Raw genomic sequence first — 26,659 nt, forward strand, 5'->3', positions numbered from 1 at the left:
GCTCAATAGATGAAGTGAAACGCAGCTGTTGTGTAGCAGGCACCATGCTGCCAACAAACAGAAGGAAAGACTGAGGCTGTGAATGTGTCCATCTACCTCTCCCCCACTTCCCCTGTGTTTCTGTCGAGAGAGTTCCCCCGTGCCCTGGGGACAGACGAAGTCGAGGGGTTATTCTCTACTGCTCTCTGTCCAAAGAGCAACAGCACAGGAGGAAAAGCATTCCAGTTTTCTTAAGAGTGGGGAGCTTCAGGAGATTTAACCACTCATTTCCAAAGCTTGCCCTGTAAGAAAAGGGATACCCAGTAGGTGATCTGTAAAAGGTAACTATCAGTATAGTTTTAGACCAAGTAGACACTTGTTTTATTTTATAGGAAATGAGTTACCGGCACAGAGAACTGCTAGAGCTGGATTCAGCTAATGTGAGCATGAGCTGCCTTGCAAGTTTACAACAGCCGGTGGGCATCCTTCTTCTGGAGCGCGCCCTGATGGCTCTGTCCCCCGAGGAACAGCCCCCGTCCAAGCGGATGCGCGGAAGGACAGAGCTTCCCCCAGATGTGATCAGATGGATTGAACTTGCTAAGTAAATTCTTGTTTGAGACAATTTACTCCCCTTTTGAGTTTGCCTTGTGGAGAACTCCACCTTTATGGCTTATGGGATTTGTTTTTAGGCTTTCCCTCTTTTAGAATTAGATGTGCTTTTAATTTCTTGTCAGTTAATTACTGTCGTTCAGTTAGAGCTGTTAGACTTAATAGCCGTGCACCCTGATGGTGCTATCAGACTGCTGAAAAACATCTTACTCATAGCTTTTCCACTGCAGGAGTTTCCACAGTTCACGTATTACCATACAAGATGAAGTGGATCTAGTTAAATATATATTTATGTGCTTATTGAATTATTATTTTTCAAATATCTTAGTTTGTGTTGATATACCTCTGTTCAACTAATTAAAAGATTTCCCTTTTCAATTTTACTAGGCTGTACCGATCTCTTGGGGATTATGATGTCCTTCGTGGCATTTTCAGTGGTAAAATTGGGACTAAGGAAATTACACAGAAAGCGTTGTTGGCAGAAGCAAGGAGTGATTATGCTGAAGCAGCTAAATATTATGATGAGGTAAAACGACAACAAGATTTTTTTGTTTCATAAGTCTCTTATGGCTTAAAACTAATAAACCAAAATTAAACATTTTGAGAAACAGCATACTGTTTAAAGTGTCCTTGTGTCTTGCTTGCTTGATGGTTCAGTCTGTAAAGACATGGGAACAGATGAGCAGTCACAACAGAGCAGTAAGCGAGATACTTTTTACGGTTTGCTACAAAGCTTCCCATGTGCCATCACCTAGGCAGACAAGTGAAAAACACCACAGGCACAGTACCACCACAAGAGAGCAAACTGCATATGTTTGTGCCAAAGAAAATTTGAGTTACAGTGGGTAAATATGAAGAAGGATCTCTTTTAACCTTTTAAAGTCTTAGCTGTTTAAAAATGCAGGTTTACTGAAGATGGCTCTCTGAAATTAATTTATATATAAATACTCACAAGCTTCAATTTTCTGCATTTAATGTTGCTGTCACATTCTGGGAAATGGATAGATATTTTTATGAGACAATGAATTATTCTTAAGTTCCTGGTGACTTAGAATTGAAACTAGTGTCAGATTCCAACTGAGAGCCTTCCTCCCCCTTAAATTCATTCCCTAGGCACTCTCTAAAGAAGACTGGCAGGATGGGGAGCCAACAGAAGCGGAGAAGGACTTCTGGGAACTTGCATCCCTGGAATGCTATGACCACCTCACAGAGTGGAAGCCACTGGAGTATTGTGCTACCATTAATATCGATAGTGGAAAACCTCCAGACCTAAGCAAAACGTGGAATGATCCTTTTTTTCAGGTTTTTAGAAATTACTTTGTTGATACTGTGCTGTTTTTATTTCTGCAGGGATGTTCTACAGTAGTGTGATTGTGGGTGGAAAGAAACTGCATTATTTGGGTTACTTTTATTATGGAAATTAGCAGAGAGTCTGATATATACTGTAATTGAAGCAGTTACTTCTGTTGGTTTTATAGGTTGTTTAATTTTTACCTTGAATCTATGACTGATCATACAGCACCAGCTTTATAATCTTCTTCTTGCAGTGTTTTTGTTGCTTTTTATCACTTTTTGTTACGTGTTTTACCAAACCACTGGTTTTGAAACTGGTGGAATTTGCTGACAACCTTTTGAGCCTATGAGAAAAGGCTGCTGTGATTTGTTAGCAAATTGGAATTTGTCTAAAGAGAAAACATTTAAGAAAATAGGTCAAAATATTTTTAATGTATCTGAACTGCCACTGACAATGAAAACCTGATCATCTAAAGACTATATCTTCACCTTGTAGGAGACGTATTTACCCTATATAATACGCAGTAAGTTGAAGTTACTGCTCAGTGGGGAAAATGACCAGACTTTGCTGACTTTTATCGATGAAGCAATGAAGACAGAACAGAAGAAAGCCATTATAGAAATGCATTACAGCCAAGAGCTTAGTCTCCTTTACATCCTGCAAGATGATTTTGACAGAGCCAAATACTACATTAGCAATGGCATGCAGATCTTCATGCAGGTAACAATCTCTGCTATCTCTGATACGATTTTTCTGTATAAACTCATGGAACAATGAAACTGTTGTTCCTATTACTGCTGCTAGATTACGCTCTTGAGAGAAACACTTGCCCAAATACAATGAACTCTAGAAATCTAGGTGCTTTCCAATCATATGACAAAGCTTCCTTTGAATTCACTGCTTGCAGTGATGAGAGTTGAGCGAGCCAGTGGAGTGCAGCCTCCCATTTTCGTTTGTTTTATTTTGCTGATTTCATCTATTAGAAATTTTTCAGAGTAATTGTTTGTGAAGATTAATAGCAGTTTTGTTTCATTCATCTTTTCAGAAGCCTGCTGTCCCCAGAACAAATTTGAAAAGAGAATATTACATTGAGAGGTTACGTTCCATCCATTACCAAGTTTTGATTAGACTGTAGGACTATCCTAAAACCTAGGATAGGAATTGCAGCTAGAATATGCCTCTATGTTTGTCCAAAGCAGAGTTGCTCTCAGATTACAGGTTACTAAATTACTTGTAAAAGGTTGGGTTTTAGAGCATAATGTATAGCAGCATCAGATATATAGTTTGTAGGGCACTGAGTAGAACCATGTTGTAAATTCTGTATATGAAATCTTCCATTCTCCCCTTTTCTTTTCAGAGCTATTCCAGTATTGATACTTTGTTATATCAAAGTCGAATGACCAAACTGCAGTCTGTACAAGCTTTGACAGAAATACAGGATTTCATCAATTTTATGACCAAGAGAAGTAAAGATAATTTTTTTCTTAAGTGATTTTCTTTTCATTGTGTTAAATAATAGTGGTTTCCTGAACTTTGAATTTCTGTTTCCACAATCAGAGGACTGAACTCCTGTTTGAAGGAGCATATGTCTGGAATTACTTCTTAGTGTATTCTTGACAGTAAGGACTATTACAGTTGCGTAAGATAGGCTTGAAAATAATTCTGTGTTCTATTGCAAAGTTTTATTAGCCTAGCTATTGTGATAGGAGTTAGGTATTGCTTTTAGAAGTGTAAGTAATAGTTTTAAACAAAGGTTTTTGGTGAGTTCACTTTTGGTAGCAAATAGGGATCAGCAGAGATAAAAGATGGATGTGGTATATAATTTATAGCTAGTGAGGTAGGCGTAAAATATAAATTTATGTGCATAAACTGAATTATATATTAAATCTAGTTAACAATGCAATTATATGCCAGCATATTCCTGTATGGGAAGGTACCTGCCCAGTGGTGATTCCCAGTGACAGTTTGACATTGATGTCCTTATTGAATCTCCTGTGCTTAAGTAATAAACAAAAGCAATCTGATCACCAAGTAGTCTACTTAGTGCAAGCCTGGAAATGCAGTTGGGTGGGTTTATTGCAGTTTTGTGGTTTGAATGTTAGACTATGTTTGGTTTAGACTTTTTTCATGCTGTTTGGATTCAGCTGCATTTAAAGTACTCTTTAATTGATTTCTAGGTAACTTAGCTTCACAGGCTTCCCTTAAGAGACTTCTCAGAATTTGGACAAGCAGATATCCAGATGCTAAAATGGATCCTATGAACATCTGGGATGATATCATTACAAATCGGTAAAACTGCATTCCTGGGTTAGCTTTAGTTCTGTCTGCCTGTTGAGTTCTGAGAGGTGCTTTTTCTAATGCTGCTTGTTTTCATATGGGAACATTGTTGATCCAGTATATGACTTCTCTTTTTTTTTTTAACTGTTGTAATAACTTTATCAGTATAACTGGTTTTTGCGTGACTAACTTATAGTGAGAAGCTAAAGGAGGCTGAGAAATGGACAGGGAATAAACCACATTTTGATATGGAAACATAACTTAGTTTAGGCATTTTCTTGCATCAGTAACTACATGCGCTGTACGAGCTGGCCCACTTCAGCAGCCCTTAAACACATCCACTTGTAATTAAGTAGATCAGCTGCATTTAGTTCAACAAAACACCACCCAAAAGGCCAGTCTGTTATGAATAAAAGTACCTACTTTCTAGGCAGTTCCAAAGTTATGGAGTGTACAAAATGAGCTCAGCCCTGCCACTATCAGTTTTTCACAAAGTTAATGACCAGTGCTGTAATTAGAGACTTCTGCTGTGTGACTGTTGCTAGAAAGAACAAAGGCTCTCTGGAGACTGCTTTGGATTAGCTCTGAAGAAGCTGGAATGCTTTTTTGAATTTGAAAGTTTTCTGTCTTCTCTGTGGTGTCTGTGTTCGTCCCAATCCATTCTTCCAGTGCACATCCAGATTCGTTCTCCTTTTCTGGGGGACAAGTGCTTCAATAGCCCTGCTCATACCCACAGAGTTCTGTAATTTATTTTAGTATCTCTGGGTGTCAGGAAAGCATGTCTACAGAAGAGCTTATTGCAATTAAATATAAGGTAGAATACAGGGTATGGCTTACTCCTTTATGAAGTCTCAAAACATTTATGACTTGAAAGGTTGTCAGTGTCTCAAACACTTCTATGTGCTTTTAGAAAACCTTTATCTCATCTTAAATGAGTGACAAAGGATGCACCTTTATTCAGTGTCTACCCATGTTGCAGACTGCAGTGCTTTCCCCTGCATTAAATAATGGTCTACATAATCAGAGATGCTATTAAATTAGAAAGGACTAGTTGTAGAATGGAAAGGGTTTAGCATCGATTCATGGCAATTCCCTTTCAAAAGTTGAGTATGGTCACTGGTCTTTTCTGCAACACAAATTTCAATGTTTACATCTGTTGGTGTCGTAGATTTGAATTGCAGGTTGACATAAAATACAGCCATACGCACTATATAAACGAGACTCCTGTTTGTTTGCACTTGTGGCAAGTTGGACTACAAATTATGGCTTGGTGAACTTTGAGGTTGTAGTTATGATTTTAAAAAGAACAAACTAAGAAAAAATCCTACTCTATTATGGACATTTTCTAATACTTAATCTCATTGATTCAAGATTCTAGAATGCTCTCAGGGTCTCAGTCCCCAGTTGTGACTTTCCAGACTCTGAGGACTATGTCTAGCCCTTGCCAAAGGTGATAGCTGTAGCTTGCCTTTTTTTATTAGCTTTGTTTCCTGTCAGACAGATCAACACTTGTGAATATCCATTCCCTTGCATTCATACCAGAGTGATTTGTACTTCTGTTGTCATCGTGCAGGTGTTTCTTTCTTGACAAACTGCAGGAGAAACTTCTCTGTGATCAATCCAATGATAGCATGGAGGTGGATGAAGAATATGGTGCTGGTGACCAAATGGAAGTGGATCAACAGGAGGAAGACATTTACTCAATGATTAAAAGCTGCAAATTTGACATGAAAATGAAGATGATAGAAAGTGCCAGGAAACAGGTGACTGTACTGTCTGAGAGCTTCCGGTTTTGTAAGAAAATATGTATAAACTACAGCTGGGAAAGCCTCGTAGGTGGTATTGGGCACCTTTTTGCCAGGGCAGACCTTGTCTGTCTTTGACCTTGCTGTCCAGGACACTTTAAAAGCTCAGGAAAGTAAGTTCCACAGAGAAAGAAAACAAATGGATAAATGTTAATTAGAGACTTGATGATAATTTGTCATTACTGGAAACGTGCCTGAAGGCCTCTTTGATCCACAGATGGTTTCTGACACTCTACAGGGTAGATAAATAAAGTATCTGAAATGCTTCAGCATTTAATGGAAGGGATGCTTGCAACGAAACATTATGCTTTCTCGTTTACAAATAATCTCTTTACAAGAAAACAAATCAAGTTCAGATTAAATCAATATAATTTACTTCAATCAGCAATGATGAAACATTTTATGATTTTTTTTTATGGTTTTCATTAATGCTGTTAGGTTAACATTTCTGTAAAGAACTAAAGCGAAGTGACTCAGAAATTTTGATTTCGATGTGACTGTTAAAATGACCAAAACAGCAGTCCTTGATAATGGGCCTTTAGTGTTTAAAGCTTGAGACAAGACAAATAATATTTGAGTAGAGGTTCTCCTTGTCTTCTGAGATGCTGCAGATGTCTGCAATCAGTGACAAAGTTTATTTCAAGCATTCTAATAACCAAATATAACATTAGTGCTGTGTGGACTATACACTCTTAAAGACGTAAATGAAAAATAAGATTTGCTTTAATGTTACTTATATGAAACTTTTCATCAGAACACAAACATAAGTCATTTGCTTAATGGTGCTATAAACCAAGTTACATTGCCTGTACATGTTCATACTGCAGAACAGTTAATGCCTGTTCAGTCATTCAGGTAGAATTGTTTTAATTTCCTCAGTTTGTTAAACCTCTGTTCTTCTCTTTCTTTCTTTTCAAATTTCTCCATCAGCACAAATCTGGTTTTGAATATGAGACCCAACAAGCAGTGGACCTCTCTTCATTTTATTATAGCTTTACTTGAGTTACCTAAATCCTCTCATCCATTAATTTGGTTGCAGAAAGCTTTTATTTCCTCTTCGGATATATTATCTGAAAATTCTGTCTTAATCTGAATATAGAACTGCTTCTCAGTCGCCAAGAAGCTTCTGAAAGACCTACGCAAAGATGCCAAAACAAGGGAAGACTGGCTGGTGAGATGGAGTTACGCCTATTGCCGCTTTACACATAGCTGCAGCCGGAACCAGAGCTGTCCTGAACGTGTGCTCGCAGTGTTAAAAACTGTCTCCCTGCTTGGTAACAGCCTTCTCTTTGCTTCGCTTTGTTTATTATACTAAGCGGCTTTGTTGTCAAATTACTGACTTTGTTTTTGAATTCCAACAGAAGATACCAAATCTGACTATCTTAGCAAGAACATAATGGCCTTCCGAAACCAGCATCTTCTTCTGGGTACTACGTACAATATCATGGCCAATGCTCTTAGTCAGGATCCAAGATGCCTTGAGCAAATCGAGGAAGAAAAAGCTGTAAAAATATCAGTACTATCAGGAGAAAGTCTTGCGAGTCCTGGAAAGGTAAATGAGAGGGGGAAAGCTTTTAGGTATTTCAGTATTGTAATCACTAGTAGTGATGGGTATGGATAGATACAGAGAATGTGAAACCCATCTGTTATTAGCAGTGATTTGTCCAGTAGGGAAGAACCAAACAAAAACTGATGTGGCTGCTATTTTGTCTGGTTTTTGCACTCCTGGAGTTCTGCGCCACTGTAGCCTTTTTAATTGGGAGAGTGTTCTTGTGTTTCTATGAAGTTCCAGCATTTTGTGTGGAGGGGAAAGACATAGTCATAGCACCTGCATGCACAGTGGCAAGACAAGGCTTGGGAACGTGATCCTCAAAGAATGCCTTTATTTCAGCTGGCCATTTCTGAGCTGCTTCATTCTGTCGGACTGTCCTATTTCATAAAGAGATCTTTATAATACTGATAATGATACTGATACACTTATTTTATCTAAATAATTTTAGTGATAGAGAAGAGAGGCGTTTTTAAGACAGACCATATGCAGGTCATCTTTGCCTTTTTTGGGGAGGTGTACATTTGAAGAATACAGTGACAAACTGTGCTGCGTCTGAAACCGAATATGTTGTCAGTTGTCCCAGATGCTGTAGCACTGACTTCTTGTCTATCAAATTGATTAAGAATTTGAAGTACTTATTTCTACTAATTTGTAAAGCCACTATGAATGCTCTTAGATATGAACGGTATCAGTATAAAACAGCAAAAAAAAGTTCTTAACTTGTGGTTTTATGGTTGTTAAAGAAAAGCAGATAAAGAAGAGATTCATGCAAAAAAAAAAATTTTCAAGTGCATGGGAACTTGAGCAAAAGCTTAAGCTTCATTTAATAACTAATTATTAAGAGCTTTCTTTGTAAAGAAATCTAAAAGATGAGCATAAAAGCTCTTCTGTGCCAGATGAGTCAGATTGGTATACCAGATATTTCTATAAAATTAAGGAGTTTAGCCTTATTTTAACTTAGTATTAAGCAGAACTCTGGCCCTGTTAGTTTACCTACCTGAAATTCAAACTATTTAATTTCAGTTACGGTACTTTTCAGTTGTTCCAACTTGTTCTGCAGCAGTTTTGTATTTTGCTTAATAACTACAGTAGGTACAGTGTCTGAGGTTGGTAAGCTTGTTGGCAATACGTTCTAAGTAGCTGTGATGCAGATGTTGCAGATATGCCTTAATAGGAAAAAATAGCATTTTTGATCATGTTTTCTGTTAACAGTTTGCCAAAGCTCTAGTAACATTAACTTTTTTGCAGTTATAAAAAATCCACATAACATTTCCAGAGACTAATTTCAGTTAGAAGTGTGTTTTATATTTTTCCATTGAAAATTGTGGAAATCAAAATTGTGGAAATTGAAGTTCTGGAAACTACTGCTAGAAATAATGTCCCAGTTTTCTTCCTTTGTATCAGCTGCTCAAAACATTTAATACAGTTAAAGTTTTATCTATTCAAGACTTGCAACCAAGCTCCAGTTTCAAAAAGAAATGTGGAATGCTACTTGCTAACGGGTCTTTTTTTTCTCTTATGGTTGATTTCAGGTATTGGCAGGTCTGAACAAGAAGGCTTTTCAATGTTTCAGTAATGCCGCAAGGAAGTCCGATGAGGAGGTGCAGTCGCACTCCGTGGAACATGTGGATGTGATGGGAGTTATCGATGCGTATATGACTTTGGTCAGTTTCTGTGACCAGCATCTGCGTAGGGAAGAAGAAGGCTTGCTTGGTGAGTCAGGATTTCTCCTAAGCATGTGAGGTGGATTTATCTGTGATACGTGAGCTTTTGTGATACCCAGGAGGTCTCCCTGAGCAACACAGTTTGAGTCACAGTAAAAGAAACAGTTTGTCCTCCAGTTCAACAGTATTTATATTGCTTTTTTCCCCCAACTATTACTGCTAGTTTTGGTACAAGTGAATCACTCGTAGTCTCCCTCTCACTTGTGAGATATATATCATATCCAGCAAATGCTTCCCTTGTTCCTTCCCAGACTACAGCACTGCTGTGTTTAAAGCAGGCGAGATACCAGCAGTGATGCAGCTTCCTGATAAAGTTAATCCTTACAGTCCCCAAGTACATGTGTTGCTGATGCGTGTGGTTGAAACAGATGGGAAGGAGAACAAAGTAAAAATACAACATATACCGGGGAAAAAAAAATACTGAATTGTAAAGATGAATGTTCCAGATGATCAAAGACATGGAACAAGTGATGGTGTTTCTGATAATTCTGGTTTAATGTCTCTTGGCAGAAATTAACACTGCAGATCTGCAGCTATTCCCAGCTATTGTGGTGGAGAAAATGATAAAAGCTTTAAAACTGAACTCCAGAGAAGCCAGGCTGAGATTTCCTAGACTGCTGCAAATAATTGAAAGATATCCAGCAGAGACATTGGGTCTAGTGACACGAGAGGTTAGTTGCTTCCATTTTCCTGGCAGCAAATGCTGCTATAAATCCAATTTAAAAGGTGGGGGGGTGGAGGTTGGATGGACAGAGAGGTTAGACTGGTAAGTTTTGCTTCAGGTAAATCAGATAAAATTTATCCCATCATTGTTCCTTGTCTTTTCTCTAACTTGCTGAGTCTAATTCATATGGGCAGAAACTTTTTTTTAAAAGTTTAACGTTTTATCCTTTTTCTGATTCCAAATGCTAGTTTGAGAGCTGCTGGAGAAAAATTATGTTGCAGTTTTTCTTCCTTCTGAACGATTTAAGTGGGCTGATAAAGGTGCATAGGATTAGGGTGAAGAATGTATCTTATTTCTGTATGCTGAGTTTCCTGTATGCAGGAAGCCAAAAGCTTTTTCAGGCTCGTTTTTCCCCTTCTCCCACCTCTCCCTGTCCTGCTTCGCTTCAGAGGCTACTGCAGCTTCTTCCTCCTTTCCACGTCCTCTCCCTCTGTGGCCGCTCCACAGCAGGATACCATGAGCCACGTTGCCTTCCCTGCTGTCCTTGGACAGATAAACTGAGAGGTCCTCTGTGACTCATGCCTGTTCCTGCCTTGGCCTGCTCACGTTTTCAAGCCTTTTGTGCTGGTGCTCACGGAGTGCCAGGCCCCGTCAGAGGAAGAACTGGAGAGAGGCCGAAACACAGCTCAGTTATCCCAAGAAACTGGGAACATAGCAGAAACAGCGGAGGTGCACAAGGTGTGGCCGCAGTGAGACTCTGATGGTTCAAACAGAACCTGACACCTGGTCCAGTTAACAAACCTCACCCAGAAAATAGTTTCACCAGGCATTTCTTTGTCGTCTTTCTTTCTGTGAGATAAGTACTGGCAATCTGATCTTAAACTCTGTTAAAAAGGTAGGAAGGGATGAGACAGGAGGAAAGGAATCGGAGTCTAGTCTCTTGCTATCACAAGAAAACATATTGTAGCACTCCTTTCAAAAGTAACACAGCTTTTGGAATGACATGAGCATGAAGTATATTGTTGGGGGGTGCTCTACTGCAATTAATATCTGTCAGCAAGCCCAGACCTCTTTAAAGTTGAAGGAAGTACAAAACTGGTAGGAGTTCCAGGGTTCTCCTTCCTGGCTTTTTTTACTCAAATAGACTTCAACCCAATGGTATTTGAACTGTCTCTTCAAATTTTTGAGTTGTTTGTATGTGGTCATCAAACATTATTATATTGCACCCAGACAGAAAAGCCACAAGTATGAGTATAAAGCTTCCTCTTGATCAACAAACTGCAAATCTTTGGAAAGGAAAACCTATTAAGCAGCAGTAGTTAGTGGTGGTAGCAGTAGTGGTAGTAATAATAATAAAATCTGCTTTATTGGGGGATGGTTTTTGCAACCTGATCGACATTCTCTGTTTGCTTTTCATGAGTTTCTGTCTGTCAGGCTGGGCCACGGAGCATTTGCTATGTTTGATATTTTCGAGGCAAACCAAAGTTGAAAGCAGTATCTGTGTTTTTGCAGCTTGCTTCGGTTCCCTGTTGGCAGTTCATCGGTTGGATTAGCCAGATGATGGCACTACTTGACAAGGATGAAGCAGTAGCTGTGCAACACACAGTTGAAGAGATCGCAAATACCTATCCCCAGGCAATCATCTACCCTTTCATGATCAGCAGTGAAAGTTACTGTTTCAAAGATACTGCAACTGGTTGTAAGAACAAGGAATTTGTACAAAGGTGACTTTGCAATCAGAGTAGCTCTTTTGTATGTTTTTCTTATTCAGGAGTGGAGAGGTTATGTATTTTTTTTCCAATGAAACTGTTTTCTTTAGGGGACATGAGAAACATTAGGGATAGTCCCATGCACACTGTGTTCTCATTTAAAGGCACGGGGAAAACCAATACATAAGCTTTCTTAGTATTAGACATACTTGGGTTGGTGGCCTGAATACTTTCTGAAGTGTTGGGTACATATAGTCCCCAGGCTGTGGGAAGTTAGAATTTTTTCAAAGAAAAACAAGAAGACCACAGAGAGGCAAGCCTCTTCTACTGGTAATTCTGCAGTAGTCAAAGTCTCTTTTTCCCTTTCCTATTTGCTGAGGCTGAAGGGAAAGCCAGTGCATGAAACCCAGCTCTTTTCAGTGGTGCCCAGCAACAGGACAAGGGGCAACAGGCACAAACTTGGAACAAAGGAAATTCCACCTCAACATGAGGAAAAACTTCTTTACTTTGAGGGTGACAGAGCACAGGAACAGGCTGCCCAGAGAGTTTGTGGAGTCCCCTTCTCTGGAGATATTCAGAACCCACCTGGGGGGTGCTCACCCAAGCTGCTCTGGGTGACCCTGCTCTGGCAGGGGGGTTGGACTAATGATCCCTGAAGGTCCCTTCCAACGCCTACAATTCTCTGATTAGGCTCTTACCATAGTAGACGTCACAGCAGTGAGAGTCAGTACGCATCAAAGATGAAGATGAAACTAGCTTGGACGTTTGGAGTCTTTTTAATACCAAGAGAGAGCAGAGATATTTAAGTAGAATAGATACTCCTACCAGGCTTCAGAGAGGGCTGTGAAATGGATGCACGTTATCTTTTGGGGAATGACAGCTCTTTGTTGTCTTCTTTTCTACTTATTCAGAGCGCAGCACGCGCTTTCCTCTACAAGCCATCCCCTTGCCTGTTTTGCTGTGCAATAAAACCTGAGTTAATCCCCAGGCAAAAGTCAACTTTTATCATGCAGTGCTGTAGAACCACTAATGCAATTTTAGGTGTCCTTTTGCCTTTTTTCAAATCTCTGATACATTTGCTGAATTTCTTCACTTAAAATAAAAAGATAAATTTTCGTGCTTCACAAACTGTCACCCTTGTTTAACTGTTATGACAGGGTGTATAGTCTGGGTAATGCCCATGTCTGCAAGTATGCTTTCCGCTCCCCCACCAAGCTCCTATTTTCATAGTGGGACACTAAATTAAAAAAATTGGGAGCCACATGCCGCCCACAAAAGAATTCTGAGGGGGGGCTCCTACCTACCCCCAGATTATTTTGCCAGATTCTTGAATATAGCAGACAATCTGGATCGTTGCTTATATGCAGGCTTGGTGGTGATGGTAGTTCCTGTTGTGTTGTGATACACTTTTTTTTCTTTTAAAGGATCAAGAATAAGTTGGACAGAGGAGGAGTAGTTCAAGATTTTGTTCGCTCCCTGGAACAGCTCTCTAATCCCATAATGCTTTTTAAGGTAAAGTGTGGGGGTTTTTTTTATTCCCCCCTCCTCTTTCCCTTCATTCCTCACCCTCTATTTAGGAAAGAGAGTGCTGGGTGGGGCTTGCTTGCAGTTCGGTTGACACCGCAGCCGTGGGATGCGGTTCAACCCAGAGTCAACTGGTGATGGTGTCGGGCTGCTGTCAGCAACTTTCGCTGGTGATGGTGTCCCTCCCTCGTGCCAGCTGGCTTTTTTGCACTAGCCCTTTTCAGCTTTCTCCTTCAGAGTCTCTGTCCTGCCCCATGGTCAGTCAGTCTTCCTTAATTGGTTTCTCTCTTATGAAGAGAGGCTGAGGGACTTGGTTCTTTTCAGTCTGCAAAAAAGACGGCGGAGGGGGGATCTTATCAATGGTTATAAATACTTAAAGGGTGAGTGTCAGGAGGATGGGGCCAGGCTCTTTTCACTGGTGCCCAGGGACAGGACAAGAGGTAACGGGCACAAACTTGAGCATAGGAAGTTCCACCTAAACATGAGGAGGAACTTCTTTCCTTTGAGGGTGGCAGAGCACTGGAACAGGCTGCCCAGAGAGGTGGTGGAGTCTCCGTCTCTGGAGACATTCAAAACCCACCTGGCCGCGTTCCTGTGCCACCTGCTGTAGGTGACCCTGCTCTGGCAGGGGGGTTGGACTAGATGATCTCCAGAGGTCCCTTCCAACCCCTGCCATGCCGTGATTCTGTGAAACTGTTACAGAATTCTTATCTGTGGCCATCTCTATAATTTCTAACTACTTGCGTTCTTATGCCCTTTCCTGGCTCTCTGATGGGCTTCCCTGTCTACACTCTGACCCCATTGTTGAAAGGATTCTCATCTTGTCTTTGATACCACTCCTGGCCCCACAGAGGCTTTCTTAGTTTGCACCAGACACTATGGTAGTAACCACAATTATGTTAATAAAGTAGAAGCATTTTATGGAGAGACAGAATGAAAGGGAAGTATTTCCATAGCCTTTTGATTGCTCTTTTGGTTGTCAAAAGACGTGTTAATTGACTATTAATAAATACGGTAACCCAAATGCAATTTGAGCAGATTATCAAATAGTGAGGGTCGGTAAACTTTTTCTCAGTATTCATCTGTTTCTTTCTGTTTGCAGGATTGGGTTGAGGATGTCAAAAATGAGTTGGTAAAAGCTCAGAGGAATAAAAATAAGCTTAAGGAAATGTATGAAGGAATGTACAAGAATCTGGGAAACTTAGAGGCTCCTGGCCTTGGATTGATGAGGAAAAGGTTTATTCAGGTATGTGTGATTACTGAGAAGTGCTGGCAACGCGTGCTTTTCCAGAAGGCACTAGATAGTCACAAGAGGGGACCAGATCACAGCTTTTACAGGTGTTGCAGGACTTGATGAGACGAGAGATCAAGTCAGGAGTACAGGACTGGGTTTTCTTTGCTAGAAGCTATGAACTTAGTATAGTTCAACTTCCACTTCCGACTGCCCCATAAAACTAAATGTTCCCTCTTACACAGCTTCTGCCTCCACTCCCTGCATGCTGGCAGGTTCTCAGGGCCTGGGCCTCTCTGACCATCCATGAACTTGCACAGGAATCTGGCCTTGTTTTTGTTGGTTTTTTTTTTTTTTTTCCCTGCTGCCAAGGATGTATGAGCACTTTAGGGTGTTTTGCTGTACTATGCTACTCAAATTTGCTGCTGATACCAAGTTATTTAGGGTAGGTTGTTCAGAAGAGTTACAACTGTGAAGAATTATAGAAAGGACTTCACAAAACTCACGGAGATCTAAAACAGTGAAAGTCAGTGTAGAAAAATGAAGCGATGCATGTGGCAAAAAAAAAGAAAGCCCTAGTTTTGTATATAAATTCTTTGTGTTTGAGCTGGCTATTGCAATTCAAGAACCAAACCTTGATTTGTGATAGTTCTGTGAAAACGTCGTCTTTGAATACTCAAGAGTGGTCAGGAAAGAAAAGTGACTGTTAGTCGTTATTAAGAATAGAGAACGAAACATGGATTCATGCACTGACATAGCAGCCTTCTCTAACTCCTGCTTCTTGAACACTGTAGTCCTCATCTGTAGTTCTCAATATAAGTATAAAGAAACCAAAGAAGGTTCAGAGCAGCAAGAATAATCAGAGGTACTGAGTAACCTCTGTACAAGGAACAACTTTAGCATTCCTCCAGTTAGAAAAGACACAATGAGGGCAGATACAATAAGGCTCTCAACATCAGGAGTGCCAAGCATGGAGTAAATATTCTGTGGAAATGGCAAGTTCAAAACACACGGGAGAAGTGTTTCTTCATTCAGTACCCACTGAAGTGCTGAACTCCTGCTGCAGGGTATTATGGATGCTTTTATCGGTTCAAATAGCAAGTAGACAATAGCGTGGGGAGGAGGAAAATGCTTGGAGAGCGTTTACATACCAATGCACCCTTCTGGGTCCAGAAATCCCTGAGCTGCAAATCCCTGGAGGCCAGGAGAGATGCTCCTGTAGAAGCACCGCCATATGCTTGTACTGTATGCGCACAGCCCAGTGGCCAGGTCTCTCCCCTATGGCCACTCTTATGTCACATTAGCATCAGATAAACTTAGAATGTCTCTTGGGAGACTACTTTTCCATGAGCAGGGAAGAGGTGCAGGATGAGAGTAAGGCGTGGGTTCGGGAGGAGGTGACGGGATACAGCAGCAGGAAGGTCAGCTGGGAGTTTGGGAGCATACTAGCCCTTTTAATATGTCGCTGCAAGATAAGCTGGGTCTCTGATGATAATGACTTTAAACTTAAGAGTAGAATACAGGGATAAGAATTTGCAGGGGTGGGGGTGGAGGGAGAGGAGCAGCTGTAGGTTGAGCCACAGAGGGTACAAGCGCAGCAAGGGACCTAGCAGGCACGAGGACAAAGGCAGCCAGCGCTTGGTTTCTGGGATGGTTTGTGTCCACTTTGGCCCACTTGAAAAAATCCATGGCTCTCCAAAAAGCTGGAATGCGTGCCGTAGGAGACAATGCTGCAAGTAGTGCTGATGGATTTTTTTTATTTTTTTTTTTAAATTGTTATTGAATTAACAGAGTAGGGAGAGACGAGCAAGGGAGATGCTGGAAGGGGGGTGGTGGGGTTGTTCCCCTCTGTTGGAGAAGAGGGAGAGCAATATCCCTTTCACACACCAGCGGCTGCAGGAGAAGAATGTAAGGGGGTGGTGAACAGACTCTCAATTCTTTGCCTTCTTGCTTAGTGGAGAAACAGTGTGCTGTCAGGATAACTGTAGTTTCTTTAGCGTCCTTGCTGGGGAAAGAAAAAAAGTTGTATCTCTTGACTGACACATAAAATTGTTCTAATATGCCGAGCGCTTCAGGCTTGTAATCTTCACATTTATTATTTATATACAGTTTCAATTGTAATTTAAACAATAAAAAAATCTTGCTTTTATTTTTCACATGAAATTCCAGTAATGCATAAATTAAACGCTGCTGATGGATTTTGTTAATTAAAATACAGTATCAAGGCTATTAAATGTTTGCTGCCTTGAATTTTAAAGGAAGTCAAAGAACAGAGCAGAGAAAGCAATTGGATGATCATCTGGAAATAGATTTAAAGTGATAAAGAAGTTGACTGTAGCAGTCTTTTCTTCAGAAGGATAATATTTTCTGTATTTTCAGTTACTTCAGAGAAATAGCTGTGTCCTTCTTAGCTTGAGAGAAAAATGATCAGGCATTTAAAAAACAAGTGAGCTTACATATCTTTCCAAGCCATTAATACCAGTGAGGTCCAAGAGGGGACATCTGTTTTTTCTAGAACCTTGAATTATGAAGACAAGAAGTCAGTTCAGTTAACTGCTTGCAGATAATACTTACTTTGTTTATTATATGGATCAGTATGAAATGTCTTTGCAGTTCTCCGTTATCAGGATATTTTAAATACTTTAAAAATATGGTTTTATACATTTTACATTCAAATTATCTCAAAGCAAGTCATGAATAATAAATGTGATAGTAAATAAAAAATTGAAATTGACACTTGCTAACACAATGCAAAAAAATTCTCTTAATACATGAAGCTATATGGCATGCATTACGTATATGTGTAATATATCTTTTGGTTAGCAAAAAAGGTATATATAAAATTAGCTAGGCTCTATTTGCTTGCTATTTAGTATGGTTGCTGCTAGTTTAAAAAAAAAAAAAAAGGCAAAAAAACAACAACCAAAAAAAACCCACCAAAAAAAATGCCTCAGACCTCCCATAAAGCACAGAGTATTCAAGTTCTAAGGGGGGAAGAAAAGGTTAAGTAACTTATCCATCTGTTTGGGCTTTTTTAGCATTTGTAAATTGAACAGTTGAGGGTTTTTTGGTTTTTTTGCAGCAGTTTGAAAGTGTGGTAACACCTAAAGACTGGGACATCAATTAAATGTTCTGATAATAATCCTATAGTTAGCGTCATAATGGGATTTGTATTTGTTTAATAGGTACAAATTTAAATATTTGTATTTTATATTAATATTTTACTAGCTGTTCTTAAATTTTTGTAAGCAGGTGAAGTACACGTATTAAGTTTACTGAGCAGCATTATTGATATGCTCACTCAGAATCGAACTGCAGCCAGAGGAGGTAAGGAGGGAAAAGCTTCTCATTTTGGTATGGCAAAAAGGTTTATAATCTAATTCTACAGATCTCTGATATCACTGCATTGGTGAAATGTAGTTATTTCTGTTGATGATAGCTGGTGGGTCTACCAACAGGCAGTCAAAAAGTTTTGACAGACTAGAAATAATGGAGAAAAAAAGAACTGGAGTGGAAGGAAGACTGATATATTTTGGGAGCTCAGATGAACTTGTGTTTGTAGATAGGAAGGTACCGTTTTGGTGTCCTTGGGGAGTTCCTAGCACTGTGCTAGCAGGATTCCTTTCTGTAAATGAACCTCAGGCTTTTGGGAAGGACTTTGACCGTCATTTTGGAAGAGGTGGTTCAGAACTGTTGGATATGAAGGCCAGTGACTTTGACGAGATTGCAGTTTCTCTCCTCTTAAAAATGAACAAAAACCATAAAGAACCTGGAAACCTGAAAGAATGTTCACCGTGGATGAGTGAATTCAAAGCTGAGTTCTTGAGGAGCGAACTAGAGGTTCCTGGTAAGTTCCCCCTCAGTGTCAATGGTGACCCATCCCTTAGAAGAAAGTTGCTACTTTTGAGCTCTACTTCTTATGTTGGCTGTATGGCCCTTCTTTCTGTCAGAGGTAGATTTCATCTGAAATAACTCTGATCATTCATCTCTTAAATCTGTTCTTAAGCTGTAGTCCTGATTTTTAAAATTGTATCTAAAATTTAAAAGGCTTGAAGCCAGGAAATCTGGTCTATAAATCTAATATAATAGGTCTATAAATCTAATATAAGTTTAAATCCAGTTCAAAAGGGATGTGTCCTCTTAAACCACTAAGAGCTGCAATACTAACAGCTTAAGAAGGAAAAAATATTAGTAATTCACAGATAAAGTTATATGATGTGTATAATGGATTTCTATGCATTTTAAAATATTTTCTTCGTAGTTATCATTCTGCCAATTTGACAAAATATTAGGAAGTGTGTTCTGTTCTTACATGCTTTAAAAAAAAAATAAAATTGGCCTATGTAACATTTTTCTTCTTTTATTTGTTTTCCACTACCACTTCAGGGCAGTATGATGGAAAAGGGAAACCATTGCCAGAGTACCATGCAAAAATCTCTGGATTTGATGAACGGGTATGTTTATAAGCTTGAGTCAAAATCCTGTTTGGTATAAATTTAAGTCTGTATTCCATTTGAAGAATTTGACAATAGCGAGGTTGTTGCTTGTGTACGCATCTTGCAGCCCATAAAGGAAATAGGCATTTGTTCTTCTGGTAGTAGTGAAGCAACTTGATTATGCCATCTAAGAATGCCAGATATGCTTAATTTCAGAGATGATTCTGTAAGGCCAAGTCTTCTTTCACAAATATTTTGCTTTTTCCCTGTCTTTTTCCAAGATAAGCGTAATGGAATCCTTGAGGAAACCAAAACGTATAACAATCCGAGGCAGTGATGAGCAGGAGTATCCTTTCCTTGTCAAAGGTGGTGAAGACCTGCGACAAGACCAACGTATTGAGCAGCTGTTTGATGTAATGAACATCATCCTTTCCCAAGATGCTTCGTGTAGCCAAAGGAATATGCAGTTAAAAACTTACCAGGTCATCCCCATGACAACAAGGTGGGTGTTCTATCTTGAAGGGACAGAATGTTCACGTCTATTACTGTTGAGACATTGGAAAGTGAAATTTCCGCATGCCAGATTCTGGTTCAGAGTGCTTTGAGTATTGGTTTTTTGTTTTGGTTTTTTTTCTTTTCCTTTTAAAATAACATTGAAATTGCTTTGTCCGCAAGCTGTTTTTCAGAGTGTATTTAAATTGGTAGCTTTCAACCTTCTTTTAGCAGGGCCTAGAACATGTTGCTTCCTATTTGTGGTGTTCCTCTAAAGTTCAGCTCTGAGCTACTTGTTCACATCTCCGATTACTTTTGTTCCAGACTGGGACTCATCAAGTGGCTGGAAAATACTTGTACTTTAAAAGATTTCCTTAAGAATAGCATGTCTGAAGAGGAAGACATCAACTATAACAGGTGATGCCTGGTTTAGCTGTCTGCTCCTACAGAGACCACTACTAATGGCTTTCTCGTGATACCGACAATTTTGTGGCCGCATTTTCTTTTTTCAAAAGAAAGAAATGAAAGCACCTATAAGCAAGGAGGCAGTTTGTATTTCCTGACCCAAATTAGTAATTGGCAACTGTTTGTTTAATGAGTACCATTGTACCTGGAATATCCTCCACCCAGCTTGTTTAAACAAGAGGCTTATAATCATGTGTGACGTCATCATCATCACCATTTCCTTATCAGCAAATTGGTTTTACAAGCAGAGGATTTTGATCTCTTGATTCGATCAGGCAGGAAATGGACGTAGGTCAGCAAGGAGGGGAGCAGAGGGGAGGGGAGCGGAGCACAGACAGAGCTTTTCAGAACCCGGGCTCCTCAGTGAGTGACGGGGGAAATTGGCAGCAGATGCACAAATCACAACTGTAAAAGAACACAGTCTCTGACTTTATACAAATACCGTGTTTGAATAAATCAGCTTGCTTTCTCTTGATTGTAATTGGGGGATGAATCTTTGTAAAATTGATTTAATTCTGGCATCTCAGCCTGTTTCTATCCTGGAATTTAGAAATGTGGTTTTATTTACCAACGTTGTTCTTAGTACATTGTCTCTGTTTGGGTTTGTCAAAGTGGTGATGTCACCATTTATTTTCACTAGTTCTCTTGTTTATGGGGTAGGTTGGAGGAATCTCCAGTGTGGAAGTTGTGAACCCCAAAGAGTCTTTATTTCTATAATAGCTACTTGGTTTCTGAGCAGTTTAGGAACTGCTATAGTTCCTGCATTACTGCTGTCTGCTTCACCTTTGTGTTGGTCTCAATTCATTGACTGGGAAAGTGAAGGAAAACTCACGTGGAACGAACATCATGAGGGGTGAAAATTTCTAATGTATTAAATGTAGAAGCTTAGTGTCTTTCTAAAGAAAGTTAATGAATTATCCCAAAAAATAACTTTATTATATTGTTCTATATAGACTTTAAATATTTTCCCATATGTTCTTCAATCAAGTCAATTAAGATACTTTATATTGAGCTATGGTTGAATGACAGCACTCACAAAGGAAAATTCTGATTAAATCCTTGCTGGCAATATCCCGGTTGGGGTGGGGGAAGTAACTTTCTGAAGTTTTGAAATCATTTTCTTTAGCCCAAAGTGATGGGCTATGCAGTCTGTAAATGATGAATACTTCTTACATGGAAAGGATCTCTCTATCTCAGAACATGCTTTGGAAGGAAGAGAGAAGGCAGGTGCTCTGCTAAGTTACCACCCCTGTGGGATAGAAGTTTAAGGTCTAGTGTATTTAGTTAAGATGGGAGAAAAATATCAAATTATTCTATAAGCAGTGCGACTAATGAAGACTGGCTTCTTATGGATTAATAGTTTAAGTCCAAGCCCCCCATTTTGCCCCTCCTGTACACCCTGAGGAGATAATGGACTGCCTTTCTGTGCTCCCCACCTGTTTGGATGGACAAGCGGCAGCACGTACTGTGGTAGGCGACATAAGCCTTCTCAAATGGATGCGAGGCTGCGTTAAAAATATCTTTTCCTCCCTGGAGAATTTATTTCGGGCCTTTCTTCTCAAGGCAGCGTCTAATTTTCATGGTACCTATTGACAGATTAACACCTTTGAGATGTTCTTAATCTTCTGTCAGATATGACTGAAATGCATTCATGGCTGGGGGGAAGGAGGTGGATGGATCAGCGTATGCACTGACTGCATAAACTTCATTTCCATAGCAAGGCTAAAATTAATGTAGGCTGTAGCTTCCTGACTCCTGTGCATGAAAATCGCATGGGTCATAGCGGCACGCAGCCTGCAGGTATTCGAGTACAGAGTGGTAAGTTAATGAAGGGAAATCATCAGCCCTTTTTTTTTTTTTTTTTTTTTTTTTTTTTTTGCCCCTAGCAAAAGAGGACCTCGTGCCACCTATACGGAGTGGCTGTCCAAGATGGGGGGGAAAGCGCAAGGCATCTCTCGATACCACGTTATGTACAGGTAGGTTTCAAAAGAGAACTGCATGTAAAATGTAGAAAGTAGAGTGTGCACACTCAGAGTTGTAGAAATTCCAGAGAAATTCCAGGAAAAATATGATCTGCATTATAATACGCTGGCTGGATCTGATTTTTGCCCATTTTACTGCTTTGTCTTCCTGGAGGTGCTCTGCAAGTGGAGTTATGTACTGCCAAAATCCCACCAGAGCACAGGAGTTCTTCCAGAAGCTTGCTCGCTTCCTTAAGAAAGCGTCTAGAAGCAGCTGCTCCTCTTCAGCTTTATTTTTTAGGTGTCTTGTTTGTGATGATGCCATTCGGTGGGCTGCCTCAGAGCCAGAGCCCCTGCTGAAGTTGGACAAGGAAAATCACTGTGATTCACTGAGAATTTAAGAGTATTTGATCGTTTGGGTCACGACTTGAGCATCCTCTCAGAGGAATTTCCACACCTGCCCAGATCTAGCGCTGCAGGGGGGGAAGCAAGGTTTCCAGTGGGGCGTTTCTGATGAACTCATAACCCGCTTAAGGAAGAGTCTTGCTTTTTAAAGAAAAACTTTGACTCGTTTAAATGAGTACATCTACATTAATACTTGTATTCAGAGCCAGAATGTGCTTCACCCGCACTTGCCTCACGTTGGCTTGCAATTGCAGAGCGGTCCCCTAGTACACAAATTTGCTCCTTTCACACAAAACTAGGCTGGCAAGGAGAGAAGGAGAGCACCCCTCGGCTGGAAGGAGAGCACCCAGTACATTCCAGCTGCTTGGGAGCATTCAGTTCCCAGGAGCAGACATGGGCTAGGGCAGAGCAGTCACCTTCCCTCCCCAGATGTGTACAGCGTGGTTGTCCTCAGCACCAACCATTTAGTTCTGTTGCCTGCCCTGGTGCCGCACTACTTTCTAGTACGGATCCAGCCCCTGCGTGCTGCTGAGAGATCTAATTTGGGCCTCGGTTTCTCTGCTTGGAAGAGACTGTCCAGTCAGAAAGAGCACAATTGTATTGCTCTATTAAAACTTAACCCAGCTACTTACTTTGGGGGAAACTAGGCAAGACTACGTACTGGTTTTTATTGAGGAATGTCAGTCCTGGAAATAACTGTTGGGAGAAAAAGAGAGGAAGGGGTATTTTTAATATCAGATAAAAAATTTGGGGCAAACTCTCTGTGCAACTTCCTGTACTGTTTACTGGGGTAAGCAAAAGGTGCTAATGTGGTCATGTACACATCTTACCTTTTAACCTCCCGTGGGCTGGTATTTCGGTAGCTAACATTATTCCTTCATTAATTTGCAGAAATGCTAGCCGTACAGAAGCAGTTACGTCTTTCAAAAGCAGGGAAAGCAGTGTTCCAGAAGACCTGCTGCGGTGAGTGCGCCGTTAATGACTGCACCTTGTGAAACGAGTGCGTTGGCGTTTTAGCTGTATGCAGCAAGCGACTTCTGTTCCGTTTAGGCGAGCCTTTGTGAAAATGAGTATGTCCCCTGAAGCCTTCCTGTCTCTGCGGTCCCATTTTGCCAGTTCTCACGCACTGATGTGCATCAGCCACTGGATACTCGGTATTGGGGACAGACATCTGTCCAACTTCATGATTAACAAGGAGACAGGTGGTATGGTGGGAATAGACTTCGGATACGCATTTGGCTCAGCTACGCAGGTATTTGTTTTCTAATTAATTTGTTACAGCTTTTGCGTTTATTATGCGCGATGACACGTGTATTCTTGGTACTAAATTTGATGTTCCTCGTTTGCCATCGTTCTGATGCAAAGTAATCTTTATGAGTTATTTCTAGTTAATAGAATAAAATGTCTTTTTCCAGATATTGTCAGACAAGCAGGGAGCTGTAGAGTTTCACAGAGTCTATATGGTGGTGTTTTGTGTAGCTCAGCCATGCTTTCGACCGCTATCACTAAATATTCATGACTAGAGCTTTGATGTCACAACTTGGTCCTGTTTTACCGTGTTGCACGTTATTTTCAGTTAAGTGACCAAGAGGGTTTCAAAGCTTAAAAAGAACAAAATATTTATTTCTAATCCTTCTGTTCCAAGGTTTCTTAATTCTCATTTTCTTTTGACTGTCCTTCCCCTTGGCTAGTTTTTGGGCGTGCCGGAGTTGATGCCTTTTCGTCTGACTCGCCAGTTTGTTAATCTGATGATGCCGGTGAAAGAGTGGGGTCTCATGTACAGTGTGATGGTGCATGCCCTAAGGGCTTATCGTGCCAATCCAGATCTCCTCATCAGCACAATGGATGTCTTTGTAAAAGAGCCTTCTTTGGACTGGAAGGTGAGATTTTTCCTTTTTATTCATGTGAAAATTCTTAAACTGTGACGAGGATACAAATCTGGTCAAAAAGAATGTATTTCTTGATGCTCGCTCTCAGTGCTCTTTTTATCTTTCTTTTTTTTCATCGAGTTCTCAGAGAAACTGAACTTAAAGGATTTAAAATGACAGAATTGTGTATTGATGGACAAAGAATTGCAGCACATGTCTGTGTTATCAGTGTACTGTTCTTTATCTGCGTGATAATCCTAAAAATGTGGCTATCTCTTGATCACGTTATGTCACTTATGGCAGCAGCATAAATATTTTCAGCTTTTTGCATTGACCCTCTTAAATTTACCTAGCAACACTGTATATATCAAACTAAAAATTACAGAGGAAAAAAATCTGAAACTAGTTGCACTTCAGTAACTCCAGTTGTAAATTAAATTTTAAGTCACAGGCAGGCTAGATTTCATCTCACTGCTTTGTCCTCTGTTGCGTCCGCAGTTAAGAGTTACTGGCTTGACTTGCTGTGATGTGGCAGCTTAAAGGTCTTTTTAAGTATGTGATTTATGATAAAGAGGGCGAATTTGTTTTCTCTTTAGAACTTTGAACAAAGACAGCTGAAAAAAGGAGGCACGTGGATTAAGGAAATAAACACATCTGAAGTAAACTGGTACCCCTTGCAAAAAGTCAGCTACGTCAAAAGAAAGCTCACAGGTGCCAATCCAGCAAGAATCACTTGGTAAGATGCTCTGCTTTGGCTTTAAGCTGCTCCACTGAGAGCTTTGGCAGTCTCCTCCTTCAGATAGAATGGCAGCTAGGAGAAGAGAAGAGGCAGACAGGGCAAAATTTCAACAAACCTCCTGTCAGAACCGTTTTGGTGCACGTACAAGCTCTCTGAATCACCCTGCCAGCCCAAACACCAGATATCTCCCTGTGAGTCGTCTTGCTCCAGCTCAGGCCTCCTGAGCAGTTTCACTGTTCCTGGCAACACGCACATCGCCGCCCTGGAAGCCTGCTGCGCTTCTCACGCCTCACACTGCTGTTCTTTATGTTCGTCTCCGCAGCTCTTAGGCTAGGGGGTAGTACTTAAATGGATTCGCTTCTGCTGGGCAGTTGCTTGAAATGGAACCTGAGCCAGCTGTATGGGAGGCACGGAGGTAAACTGCTTCCCAAAACCATCCAATTCAAATCCGATGGCGTTCTCAGCTTATTTATGTCAGTCTGGTCAAGTCTGGCTCAAGCCAGAATGCCTTTGAAGTTCAGTTAAAGTACAATTAATCCCTTCCATCCTTTTCTAAAAAGACATTTTGTATTAATCAAGGAAAAAAAAATAAATGCAAAGAAAGCAAGTCTGTTTTAAAACCATACAAATAGTGAAAAGTGCAGGACTTGGGAGGAGTCCCTTTTGCAGTCAAGGCTGAACTGGAAGAGGCAGCAAAACACTTCTTGCAGACACAAATCAGCAGGACAGGTGAGGAGATAAACCAGCTTGGATGTGAACTGCTGCGTCCTTCTTTCTGCTAGAGACCTTTGACAGGATTGAAATGGTAAATATTCAGACACGTGAAATCACCGGGCTTCACTGACTAAGGCTCCTACAGCTCTTGAACAGTCTCCACATCTTGAAAAATAAAGCTGCTTGAACGCTGTTCAAGTACCGTTTCGTATTTTAAAATCCATCTTGGATTTTTCGCTTGTTTCTGTTAGTAAAGAGCTTATTTTTGTGTTCTCAATTTCAGTGACGAACTACGCCTGGGCCACGAGAAGTCGCCTTCTTATAATGATTTTGCAGCTGTGGCTCGTGGCAACGCTGATCATAACGTCAGAGCCAAAGAGCCAGAGGACGGACTTTCAGAAGAGACCCAAGTGAGGTGCCTGATCGATCAGGCCACAGACCCCAACGTTCTCGGCAGAGTCTGGGAAGGTTGGGAGCCCTGGATGTGAGGGACCGCTCTCTAAAGCCCAGTCTGCCAGGGGCAGCGTCCCCTAAAACACAGCTTTTAAGCCAAAAGGAAATTTTTAAAATCCATTTTAAGGCCAAAAAGGGAAAAAACAAAAGCTCTTAACCACTTTTATCATCATTGGTTAACTTGAATAAAATGGAAAATAATTTTTTTTTTTTTATTAAAGCTGTATTCAAACCGCGATTTTTAGTGGCAACAAAGCAGCTTTATTGTTTTTGTGTTAAAATCAACGTAGAAAGAAATTGAGAGGCTCTAGAGCTTAAAGACTTATTTGAAAGGCACTGAGATCACTCGGAGGAAAGCACAAATTCATACTCTGCGTCCTTCTGGTGAAAGTCTGTGCTTTTGTCTTTTACAGAGACCTCGATGACAATCAGCTGAAGCCATGCTGCAGACGTGTTATTTGTAATTAAAACGAGATTTTCCTATCAATAGAAACGGTGAAGCACATGGTAAAATTAAACAGAAAATGGCTTTTAGCTCTAGGGAACACCTAAAGTATCTGGATGGTTATTTCATTAGCGGATTATGAAAAGCAACGATTTGTCCCTGTTTGTCCCAGCAGATTGTTTTTTTTAACAATTGGAAGTTATACTCTGTTATCTCTGTCCTTTAGAAGTCTGCGCTCCTCATGTTGTATTCATTTCTTCGGCCAAAGCCAAAAGCCACCCCTGCGGAGGCAGCGGAGCGCTGGGAGCTTCTT

General features: G+C 40.4%; 1 protein-coding gene across 4 annotated transcripts in view; it reads left to right on the top strand.

The window, feature by feature from the left end:
• Positions 1 to 26,139, top strand: part of PRKDC (protein kinase, DNA-activated, catalytic subunit) — an 85,558-nt gene extending 59,419 nt beyond the window's left edge. For 2 of the 4 annotated variants that reach the window (XM_054191228.1, XM_054191230.1), the window contains 24 exons: positions 372 to 580; positions 976 to 1,114; positions 1,702 to 1,890; positions 2,378 to 2,602; positions 3,240 to 3,348; positions 4,060 to 4,171; positions 5,733 to 5,922; positions 7,064 to 7,238; positions 7,326 to 7,516; positions 9,049 to 9,229; positions 9,751 to 9,911; positions 11,417 to 11,628; positions 13,038 to 13,125; positions 14,240 to 14,383; positions 18,011 to 18,215; positions 18,755 to 18,822; positions 19,086 to 19,306; positions 19,621 to 19,713; positions 21,648 to 21,737; positions 23,019 to 23,090; positions 23,178 to 23,379; positions 23,819 to 24,007; positions 24,592 to 24,731; positions 25,732 to 26,139. In XM_054191228.1, the coding sequence (XP_054047203.1) occupies positions 372 to 580; positions 976 to 1,114; positions 1,702 to 1,890; positions 2,378 to 2,602; positions 3,240 to 3,348; positions 4,060 to 4,171; positions 5,733 to 5,922; positions 7,064 to 7,238; positions 7,326 to 7,516; positions 9,049 to 9,229; positions 9,751 to 9,911; positions 11,417 to 11,628; positions 13,038 to 13,125; positions 14,240 to 14,383; positions 18,011 to 18,215; positions 18,755 to 18,822; positions 19,086 to 19,306; positions 19,621 to 19,713; positions 21,648 to 21,737; positions 23,019 to 23,090; positions 23,178 to 23,379; positions 23,819 to 24,007; positions 24,592 to 24,731; positions 25,732 to 25,936 (3,810 nt within the window). In that variant the 3' untranslated portion in view covers positions 25,937 to 26,139. Of the gene's footprint in view, positions 1 to 371; positions 581 to 975; positions 1,115 to 1,701; positions 1,891 to 2,377; positions 2,603 to 3,239; positions 3,349 to 4,059; positions 4,172 to 5,732; positions 5,923 to 7,063; positions 7,239 to 7,325; positions 7,517 to 9,048; positions 9,230 to 9,750; positions 9,912 to 11,416; positions 11,629 to 13,037; positions 13,126 to 14,239; positions 14,384 to 17,620; positions 17,696 to 18,010; positions 18,216 to 18,754; positions 18,823 to 19,085; positions 19,307 to 19,620; positions 19,714 to 21,647; positions 21,738 to 23,018; positions 23,091 to 23,177; positions 23,380 to 23,818; positions 24,008 to 24,591; positions 24,732 to 25,731 lie in introns of those variants that run through there. The other 2 variants (XM_054191229.1, XR_008464831.1) reach the window with 2 other exon arrangements.
• Positions 26,140 to 26,659: the final 520 nt, after the last annotated feature.

The sequence above is a fragment of the Rissa tridactyla genome, chromosome 2, assembly GCF_028500815.1.
Source record: "Rissa tridactyla isolate bRisTri1 chromosome 2, bRisTri1.patW.cur.20221130, whole genome shotgun sequence".
NCBI lineage: Eukaryota > Metazoa > Chordata > Aves > Charadriiformes > Laridae > Rissa > Rissa tridactyla.